The sequence below is a fragment of the Endocarpon pusillum genome, assembly GCF_000464535.1.
Source record: "Endocarpon pusillum Z07020 unplaced genomic scaffold scaffold2274, whole genome shotgun sequence".
NCBI lineage: Eukaryota > Fungi > Ascomycota > Eurotiomycetes > Verrucariales > Verrucariaceae > Endocarpon > Endocarpon pusillum.
The window spans coordinates 145,113-155,955 of NW_006916172.1; the positions used below are offsets into that span (position 1 = coordinate 145,113).

Here is a 10,843-nt window from a genome sequence, read left to right on the forward strand (position 1 = left end):
ACTGATAATGAACGCCGATTTGAGAAAGATGAATTTGGGTATATTCACAACCGCAAGCCATGAGCGAACAAGCGTTGTCACTGTCTCGATATAACTACTGCAATCACTGCAAGACAAAGAACTTCAGCAACGACAAGCGAACTTCAGAGCAATAGTAGGGCGTAGATTCCGCACTGATTGAGAACGTACTTAGCTTGAGTTATCCTATTCACCATACCGAAGATAAATGCCAACCTCCTTGGTGGTGTGACACCAGGAAACGCCGATAGCTGAGCCATGATGCATAGCACACGTCACATCACTAGACCAAACTAAACTCCTCATACTTGCAAAAAATATTCTTCATTCGTCTCCGAGGCTCTCCCTCACATTCTTCCTGCATCTCCTTCGAAACTCCTTGGGGTCTTCTCGCCACAACCTTGCCGCCTCGACATTTGCAGGGCTTTCGTCATTAGGGCCGCTCAACATTGATATGACTGATAATAGTATAGTTTCGGGGGATTGAACAGGTGACCATCTTTCCGATACAGATTCATAGCCTGTCACCTATTCAGCACTATAGCCCATAGACACAACGATTTCCAACACTCACCATACTTGTCTTCTTCTGGGGGGTGAAGGATTGAAATACACACTTCGCCAGAAGGATAGACTACACCATCCATCAGAAAGTCCTGACCATGACCTTTGTTTAGGCTGCGTACTGTTTGGGTGGAATATAGGAGTTTCGAATTTCATCTTGGGGGGTAAATGTGGGTATTCGGATGGAAACGATAGTCTTGCTCGGAAAAATCCACCTGCAAGAACATTTCAGCGCTTGTTTCTGAACCCTGATACGAAATCGCTACCTCCATAAAACTTGCATTCATCATTGATCATAAGCATCACTTCCCACTCAAATATGTTGTTATCGGCCAGACCGCAGGAGATTCCAGGAATATCTTTATCGGTTTGCATCTGTTTGAGTTGACGGGCCAGTAATCCAGCCGCTGGAATTGTCGACATGGCGCTGGGTATCAAACTATGGCAGCAGGTCTGAACAGGTAGTACGAAGAGGAGGTAGGGAGAGAGGTAAACTGCTTGACGAGCGATCCAGGGGCGCTGGGAGTTTAGTGAGTGGCGCTGAGTGGGGTAGGTGTTGATGCAATGTGTGCTTCCTCGTGTGTTTTAAGCGTATGATCGTATGACCGTATGACCGAGATGTGTGCTCTTTTCAGAATTACATATTGTACGACCAAAGGGTCACCGAGTGATGTGGTATCTCATCCTGCAAGGGGATGGTTTGCACCCCATGATTCAACCGCCGTCATCAGGACAAATATCTTGGCAATCAGGGTGTTCTCGAAGTTCTATGTTTGGCATGTTTGCACTACTATAGTAGTACTACTACTCGCGGACAAACCTTGGCAATGATGCAATCTAATCGGGGGAGAGAGGTACATCAATTAAGTGTGGTTCAAAACCCATCGGCGCTGTCCTTTGTCCTTTTGGCGGAGTGGTGGATGTGTCCCTTTTCTGAGTGCAAGTCATTCTCAGAGACACTTAATCGTTCTTAGGAGGAAATCACAATGTTGTCCGCAGCTTCTCGAATCTTTCTGCGCTCCCTTACAGCTCCGTTGTGGCAGACCCATCCACGGTGACCATATTACCTCAGTACGCCTTTCTGACCCCACTATGCAATTCCAGCAACCAAGACTGCGGCCGGGATCAATTGCACCCAACTGCCAAGCCAAAAGTACTCATGGCAACATTGATTTTCATGATTTCATTGGCGACAGCTCGGCAATTCTCTTCTCCATCCCGTAGACTTCACACCTGTCTGCACAATAGAGCTGGGAGCTTTCGCTAAGATGAAGGATGAGTTGGGAGAAGAAGTGCGAAAACGACTGGATTGAGTGCCAGCGATCTTGTTTCAAGGACATCAACGAGGTCTCCAAGACAAATCCACAATTTCCACTCAATGCGGACGCTGATCGCAAGACCGCCTACCTCTAAGACATGCTAGATGCCCAAGACTTGGCCAATATCGACGAGAAGAGAATAGCCTTGACCATTCGGGCTGTCCCTATCATTGATCCAAGCAAGAAGATTAGGATGATAACGCTTTATCCTGCTTCAGTGGGTCGTACCGCCTCAGAAGTCTTGCGTGTGATCGACAGCCTACAGACAGGTGACAAGGAAAATGGTGACTACGCCAATAAATTATAAGGTGGGCGGGGACGCTATAGTTCCACTGACAGTGAGCACGGAAGACGAAAAGAAGAAATGCAATGATATTAGGGAGGTGAAACCCTACTTGCGATTCACCAACGTAGGAACATAATGCATTGCTATTGAAAATGTTAGACCCTTGCATGAGCGGAGCCACTCCCATGGAGTCACTCTGAATTGCATCGATATGCCGAGACCGTTCTGATTGAGAAGAGGACATGGTACATCGTCATTTCCGAATGCAGGGGTGGTGCCGGTTCGTCTCTTTACTCGATCATGTACTGCCTTTCTTCATGGGATTAATGCATGTAGTGAAATTCACTATCACAAATCAGATCCGAATCCTAAAATACTTTCAATATCCATGCCAACTTGTTCCTTCACTATCTTGACGCTTACCACCATACCAGTCAAGTGTTGCGCCTAACATCGAGGACTGCGTTAGTTGGTATGGTCGTTGCAAAGCAAAGGAAACACTGGCTGTCCTATTCGCAGAATTCTAGGATACCTTAGCTAAGGTTACTTGCTTTTTGGTTGAGCATCCGATAGCTGCATGTGAGCGACTTAACAATTTGTGCAAAATGTTACGGTGCTGAGGCTATTGCCCGCGTGGATCGAGGTTGTGATGTCTCTGAATTCGAATTCAATCACATATCATCAAAATAGGGCGGGATGAGCCCCGGACCTCTCTGCTTGCCACACGCCATTGTTCGTGGGTGGGGCAGCGGCGACGATAGCAGAAAGCTTCATGGTGACAATCGGGATTGGTTTGTCTTGTGACTGAGGTGTTGCCTGTCTGTGGAAAGCGTGATAGAAGAGTTGGTAGAGCAAGAAGAAGCTGTGGAGGACATCGACCTAATCTTTATAAGTCTCAGAGCTTCTGCCATGGTCTAAAACGCTAGAGATGCGCCCGAGCTTCGATGGGATACGTTATAGAGCATACCCTTTTCAGAGTCATCTCGTGGAACTTTCGGGAGGGACATCGTGGGGCGAATAGAAAAAAGCTCGAATGTGTACGGGCGGGTAGTTGCTATGCATATCGGGTAGTGGAGACTAGCATTGTTCAAAGGCTGGTAGAATCAATCGAACGTAGTACTTCAGTGCGGAACAGAACAGAACACGGGCTATCTGTAGCTCCACGCCAAGCTGATAAAAACACAGAGTAAAGCATTCCTTGTTCACGAGAGAGCTTTCCTGATGAACACAGGTAGCGCGAACGCCGCGCTGTGGATTGCCTTGTTGTAGTACCTGCACAGCCTCTCTTCCGTTTCCTCGTCCCACGAGCGTACCGGTTCTTTTAGATTGCGATTCTCTTCCTTGCAGCAGATCAAGAATCCAATTTGACCGCAGGGGTATGTGGGAATTGTCGTATATCCATACTCGACGCTAGGGAAAATTTCGATGCACAACTTCCGTGATTGAGTGAGCATGGGGAGACGAAGCCATTGGTCTTCAGCTAAGTGATTATTATGTTAGCACACCCTGACCAGAATAAATTTTGCAACGCCCGGGTTGAAAAGAGGTCTGAAGGAAATTGGTTCCACTTACTATGTGTAATGACTATACCACCCTCCCTTAAGGCATTGTTGAGAAGCTCGAAGTATGAATTCTCAAAGAAACCTTTCGCCAGTCCTTCCGGATCCGTGCCATCGGAGATAATAACATCGAACTCGTTCTTGCAATTGCGGAGAAACTCCATCCCGTCTGCGTGATGAACGCTGACCTTCGGGTGTTGGAATCCAATGCTCGTTGTCGGCAGGTACTCTTTTGAAAGACGGATCACGGCCTCGTCGATATCGCATAGCACTGCGCTTTCCACGGATGAATGTTTGACAATTTCACGCAAGACGCCTCCATCGCCGCCTCCGATGACGAGAACCTTTTTCGGATTCGAATGAGAGTTCATGGCCAAGTGAGTGATCATCTCGTGATAACTGAGAACGTTGGTCAATGTTGGGCGTTTTCGGAATTGGCTACACATGCGTGCGACTCATCACACTCACGCAAACTCATCGCTCTCCGTACATTGGATGGCGTTATCAAGGACAAGGACGATGCCATGATCGCTGGACTCAAAGATCAGGATGTCTTGGTATTTGGACTTCTCGTGGTGCAACACATGGTTAACTTTGAGGGTCATTGCCTGGCCCGGCCATAGCTCTCCGGTCTCGTGGAACCAACCGTCTATACGGAGTACACAGAAGACTTTAGCAGGCACAACCTATTAAAATGCAGCGTGGGCTGGGGGCGTCTCGGCAACGCCGGTGTCTTAGCGAAGAGGTGGGTGGCTAACCATACCTTTTATAGAAGGGTGTGTAATTTCCGACATCCTGGTCTGGATCAGAGTCACACTCTCAAATCCAGGCTGAGAATGGAAGAAAATTTCGTTCTGTTTGGAAGGTGCCTGTCGCAAAAAAGAGATATTGAAATTTTGCAGTATTTGTGTGAAATTTCTCCAAGCCCTTCGGCCCCTCCCCACTCTCCACCCCATTATCTTACTACATATGTGCAGATCATCCGTACGGCGTGTTAGAATCCCTGCGTTTATGATACGTATCTGTTACGTACTAGCATGATGGTACAAGGTCCCCGCATGCAAAACGCACGAAACGCTCTTGTAACTGTTACGCCCTGTTATTTATGGCAGTGAGCATTGCTATACGAATTGAACGCCAAATGCTGTTTCTGAGCTGTTACAGTAATGCGCTTCTATAGCTATTAGTATGAGCAAATACTCCTCTTGATAGGAGTAACTCAATCAATTCAATTGGTATCTCCGTACGCTATTTGCTACATCCTCTAACACGGCGGACTATGAAGGCCAAACGGCCTATTCAATATTCAACTCCGCTGCTGCTCAAGGGGAGTCAATATCTCCATGGAATAAGATGATTACTAAGTCTAATTATTGCTTAATCCATTGTTAATCTAATTTTATATATCAGATTACTCCTTATACGCTTGAATCGACCGTTAAATTAGTCCTAAATAGCCCTTGAGTTGGCCGTTTGGCCTTTATAGTCCGCCGTAATGCACTACTGTGCATTGCGAAAGTGTTGCAATTCGATCCAGCCGCACGCAGCACAAGGGATACATTCACCCAGCATAATACTACATAATGTCGAGTTGAAAGTACCGCTAGGTCTTAAAAAGGTCGTGTTCTCAATATCGTAAGGCTATCGAATTATTTCAGCATCCTCCCCGTCACGAATATCAATACATACGGGCGCGCACCTTTGTCCGTTGTCTAGTCAAAGAGGAGCCCTGCCCGGAGAAGGACACCTACTCCTGGCAGCGATTGTCTCGTAGTACCGTCCTCCCCGACCTTTGCACGTAGCTTCATTGCAGCTTCGGCATCATCCCCAGCTCCAAGGACATCAGCTAAAGCTTCCATGGTGAATAGCGTCAAAGCATGAGATGGGCCCAAGGTGCTCTCTCGCATTCGGAGAACGTCTCCGAGCACGCTTTTTGCCTCTTGAAAGCGGTTTTGCGCGGCCAGTACAGCAGCTTTGTTGCTTAAGCTGACCTGGAGGTCATATGTGTTCCCCGCAAGAGCTGACCGCTCGCACTCGAGGACTCTATCAAGCAATTGGTTCGCCGAGTTCAGATCTCCCATCCGATACTTTAAACAAGCGAGGTTGTTGAGAGTTGTCACTGTGTTTGGACATTCAGACCCGATCAATCTTTCTCTTTCTTTAAACACCCTCTCCGTCGTTTCCAGCGCATGTAGATAATCTCCTTTGAGCTGGTACAAAATGGCCATAATATTCAGACTGACCAAATACTCAGGATGATCACACCCAAGGACCTTTTCCCTTCTCTCCAAAGCTTTTCGACCGGTAGTCTCTGCTGACTCCAGATCATCTAGCTCCAAATAAGTGATGGTGATATCACTCAGACTGTCCAGCGTATCGACATGGAGCGGACCTAGGCTCTTTTCTCTGCCCACGATCGCTCTTTGTAGTAGGGTTTTGGCCGTGCCGAATTCTCCAAGATGCAAGAGAGTTTCACCCAACGTCTGGACGCTCTCTAGTGTTTCGGGGTGATCCGGAGGAAGTAAGCTTTCACGTATCTTTAGAGAGCGTTCGCACTTGTCAGAGGCCTGTTGATATTCACCCCTGGAAAGATCAAAAAGTGCTGTCGATATGAGAAGCTTTGCACACGCTAACATGTCATTGGTTGAAGTGAATTGATAGCCTAATACCACCTGGGCATGGGGCATCAGTGCGATCATATTTGTGAACTCTCTAAAGTGCTGTTGTCCCGGGCCAGGAAACCTTCGTCCCACAGTGCTGAGAGCCCGGCTTTGCCAATACTCAAGAGTTCCACGAAGTTCCAGCCATCTTTGTGTTGCAAGAGCGACTAGTCGATGCATGTTACATATTGGATTTTGACCTCTCGTCGCCGTAATTAAGGAGAATGCCTGGAGAACGCCAAGAGCAGTCCGGAACCCGATCTCAGTTTCTTTATCATTGCGCAAGAGCAACCGGGGAACTTCGTAGAAATTAAGAGTCGCTAAATGCGATAGTAGCTCCGCGGCACGGGGGGACTCCTTTGAAATCTGTTCGAAAGTCAATTTCCAAGTCCTGATCACGGAGTTCTCTGATCTCCAATCCCGTCGTGGGTCCTCAAGGTGTTCATCTAGAAGCTCTTTCAAGTCTTCCTCGTCATTTACTAACATCTCTAGGTATTCCGAGACTGTAACACTGTTTTCGCTAATGAAAGCTGCTGCTTGGGTAATGGCCAATGGTAGAGAAGAAAGGTATTCCACAAGCTTCAGCGCATCATCTTCGGACCAATTCTCTTCCGAAATCTTGGAGCGTAGAAGGTTATTTGAATTTTCTGCGCTAAGCGGCGCAATCTGGATGATCCCTTGTCTTTGCGAGATTCTTTCTCCGAGCCTTCTATCCCTTGTGGTTATGAGCACACGGCCGTGGGAGCAATGTGGCAAGAACCGAGCAAGTGAGTTTGAACCGTTCTGAAGTCTGCCAAGCTCGCTTGATCTTTTGCTGTAGAACATGGTCGCGTCGTCGGCATTATCCACAACCAAGAGCCATTCTGCGGTGTTTTCGTCCTGAAGCCACTCCTGCACGAGCTTCAGCTTCTCTTTTTTCAAATCATCCCAGCCGGGAATGCGAGCTTTCCTGGCGATTTCCTGATAACCTTGTTCGAAGTGAACTGGGTCGGTTCCATGCACCCAGAAGACCTGGGCAGATGGGCGTGTGTCTCTGAAAACATAGCAGTATTCTATGGCGATCTGCGATTTGCTTTGCAATCACGGCCTGTTAGCAATTGCTTACCATCCATTTCGCCCTTCAAGGGTCGAAGGACAGGTGGAACATTCAGACAGAAATCTCACCTACCCGATTCCACCTAAGCCTGAGAGTGTCACTGACTGGCACTTCTTGAACTTCTCAGACACGACATCAATTACGTCCTGCCTACCCAGAAAATTAGAATCTCGTGAAAATGGAACCATAAATATCGATTGCGTAGGGTGAACTTGTCTCTCGAGCTCTTCCCACGGCAATGGTGCAGACTGACTCTGCTGCTGCGATAACGTAAGCTGGATATTTGGTGCAATGCTAAAAGTTGGCGCGAAAGTTACAGCTTCAGAATGCTCTGAGCGATTGACCTTCTGGAATGTGCCCGCTTGCATTAGTAGTTCAAGGTCTGATTTTAACGAGGCATCGATTCGCTCAATCTCAGACTCAGACCAAACTCCATAGACAGCTTTCTTCCCTCGCATCCAAGAGTTGTCTTTCGGAAGAGGCAAACTCCTGCTGATGAGTTTATCGAGTTGTTGGGCCTGCGTGATGCAGTTTTGTACCACAGGGTACATGATTTCTTTGGACTTATCGCTGACAACGCCAGCTTCCATTTGTAGCATGATTTTTCTGACAAGGTCTAGCATGAAGGGAAATCGAATGCGTAAACCTTTAAAGTAAGCTGCACCCTCTGATGTGCAGTCTTCGATTTCCCGCAGCCGCCTGACGATCTTGGTACCAAATTCAACAAGCTGGAGGAGAGCAGTAGCGAATCCAACAACGGCGAATGCCTCAGTCATAGTGCTGATAGGTCGAGCGGCGAGGATGAACTTTGAAAGGAACCGCAGTACGTCACGCATTGGCAAATCTAGAGGAAGCAAAACTCGTTTCTGTTGTAAACCTACTTGAAGTACGGAGTACTTAGCTGGGACTGCACGAGCGGCAGGATCCCGAAACAAGGCTGCGACATTGATTGGCTGCCACTCGCCAAATTTAACTTAGGCGATCTCATGACGTGGCAGAGCGCCAGCCTCGTTACCTATGAGTCAGGGCCTGGTGATTATTCTCCTGTAGCTCTGGGAACATAGTTTTCTACTTTCCCGCGAAATGAAAAGATAGGTAGGTAGCAAGATGAAAAGAGAGGTGTAAGAAGTGGAAAAAGCAATGGAGGGCCGAGCTCATCCGGGCAAGGCTTCTACTTCATCTGGCCAGAAAAACCGGATGATGGACGATCTTACAAGCTATTCCGAGAATCTTTTACGCCGCTTCAAGCAGCGCCTACCGCCGGCGGTCAAGAATGTGCCTGCTGCCGAGACCGAAACCGAAACCGAAACCCATCGGACGTTCCAGGTAGGAATCGTTGGAGCTGGACTGGCTGGATTGCGATGTGCAGAGGTTCTTATTCAAGAAGGCTTCGCTGTTACTATGATAGAAGCACGGGGTAGACTAGGTGGCCGCGTGAGTTCTCCCTTAAAGCACCCAGAACAAAGCCTAGAGCTGAAGTTTTTGATAGATTCACCAATCCAGCCTTGCTGGCCAACTGGTAGATATGTGAGCAGGCTACAAGATCACTAACCTCAGTTACTCAGCTAATCAACGCGTAGGGGGCCTAACTGGATTCATGGCACTGATGATAATCCAGTGGTTAAACTTGCTGAAAATGTCAACTGCAAACTCATTTCCCCTAATGAAAGCACATATGTATACGATTCTGCTGGGATGCATATGAATGCTCAGAAAGTCTTGAGTGCCGACACGACCTTCTGGGACATTCTCGCGGATGCTTTCAAATACAGTGATGAGGATTGCAACGGCATAGCACCGAATCGAAGCTTAAAGGATTATTTCATTGAAAGACTATCAGCGAGTCAACTAGACAAGGAAGCTCAAAGTACTGTCATGGAGCTCGCAGAAATGTGGGGTGGCTTCGTTGGTGATCCTTTTGAAAGACAGAGCTTGAAATGGTTCTGGCTGGAAGAGTGTCTCGAGGGAGGTATGTTATCAAAGCCACAATGCGAAGCTTGTTCTGATTAGACTTCCAGAGAATCTTTTCGTGTCGAATACGCACCGGGCCATCATCAATCGCACTGCCGAGGCTGCGTTAAGCTGTGGCGACATCCATTTTTCAACCATTGTTCGGAGCATAGAAGCTCGGCATGAGGAAAAGGGAGCTGGGAGAGTGGTCGTAAAAACCGCAAATAGAAACTTTAGTTTCGACGCAGTGGTTGTCACTATTCCGCTTGGTTGTCTGAAAATGGGTACCGTTCAGTTTGTTCCCGAACTTCCTCAGAACGTCCATCGTGCTATCAAAGACACGTCGTACGGCCGCCTGGAGAAGGCTTTCCTTGCTTTTTCTGCACCTTTTTGGGAGAGGTCAAACATGAGTGCCCTCAAAGACGAAGACGCAACCCGTGCCACAGAGAACACGTTCCCAATGTTTACACGTTTCCTCCGCCCTTCCTATGTCCCAGAAGAGCAGAGCTCATGGACATTAGAAATGGTAGCGCTGTCATCACCTACTATATTTGGTGACGACGCTCGGCCTGTGATCATGTTTTGCCTTTGGGGTGCATCCGCCGCTCATATGACATCAGCCATCGCGAGCCTGAATCCGTCCAGTGACGAATATTATAAGGTTATGGACATGTTATTTCGACCTTTCTATAGTCGACTTCCAAACTACGAAGAAGGTCATCCGGATTGTATACCTACTGAAGTCCTTGCCACAAATTGGCAAAACGATGAATTTGCCGGTAAGGGATCTTATACAAATTTCAAGACTCACCTACGTGGGGAACAGTCTAATGAAGATCCGGCCATTGATGATCATTTTCTGACCTTACGGCACGGGCTGCCAGAGAGAGGTATCTGGTTTGCAGGAGAACACACGGCTCCATTTGTCGCACTGGGGACGTCGACCGGTGCGTATTGGAGCGGTGAATCTGCTGCAACGAGAATCATTGAGGCGTATATGCTGTCAAGACAGCGACAATCAGGCTAATTCCGACGGAGAGCCTTGCTCTGTTTGGCGTTAGATGAGACTTGAGTTAGAGCATTTTTGTTTGAAGACTTAGGTAGATCCTTGGGTATTCTGTAGCTCGCTTCTCTTCTTCATCCAATAAGGACTTGACCAATTTACTCTACCTTCAAGCATTCGATTTTTACAGGCCATATACTCTGCTGCCTCTGTATCGGCCTTCTCCACTAATTCATTCCATATTCCCACCAACTCAGCAGTCTTTGTGTTCTGCGATCCACTTCCAATAGAAGCAAGTGTTTTCTTTGCCCCTCGAAGGCGAGATAGTGGACGGATAATCCAGTCCATCCCATTTCCTCGTCCAAGGTCAATACCATACATTGGGTGC

General features: G+C 47.7%; 3 protein-coding genes across 3 annotated transcripts; 1 reads left to right on the plus strand and 2 right to left on the minus strand.

Annotated features, from left to right (window-relative positions):
* Window positions 1-3,389: 3,389 nt before the first annotated feature.
* EPUS_04800 (Spermidine synthase) lies at window positions 3,390-4,351 on the minus strand (the record flags this gene model as incomplete). The annotated part of the gene is made up of 3 exons (XM_007803444.1): window positions 3,390-3,667; window positions 3,760-4,145; window positions 4,215-4,351. The coding sequence occupies 3 exons, from the start codon at window positions 4,349-4,351 to the stop codon at window positions 3,390-3,392; spliced, it is 801 nt and encodes a 266-aa protein (XP_007801635.1).
* A 1,107-nt stretch (window positions 4,352-5,458) lies between these two features.
* EPUS_04801 (uncharacterized protein) lies at window positions 5,459-8,338 on the minus strand (the record flags this gene model as incomplete). The annotated part of the gene is made up of 2 exons (XM_007803445.1): window positions 5,459-7,478; window positions 7,575-8,338. 2 exons carry the CDS (start codon window positions 8,336-8,338, stop codon window positions 5,459-5,461), a joined length of 2,784 nt encoding a protein of 927 aa, XP_007801636.1.
* Window positions 8,339-8,642: 304 nt separating this feature from the next.
* EPUS_04802 (uncharacterized protein) lies at window positions 8,643-10,479 on the plus strand (the record flags this gene model as incomplete). The annotated part of the gene is made up of 4 exons (XM_007803446.1): window positions 8,643-8,936; window positions 8,992-9,029; window positions 9,083-9,471; window positions 9,521-10,479. The coding sequence occupies 4 exons, from the start codon at window positions 8,643-8,645 to the stop codon at window positions 10,477-10,479; spliced, it is 1,680 nt and encodes a 559-aa protein (XP_007801637.1).
* Between the last annotated feature and the right edge of the window lie 364 nt (window positions 10,480-10,843).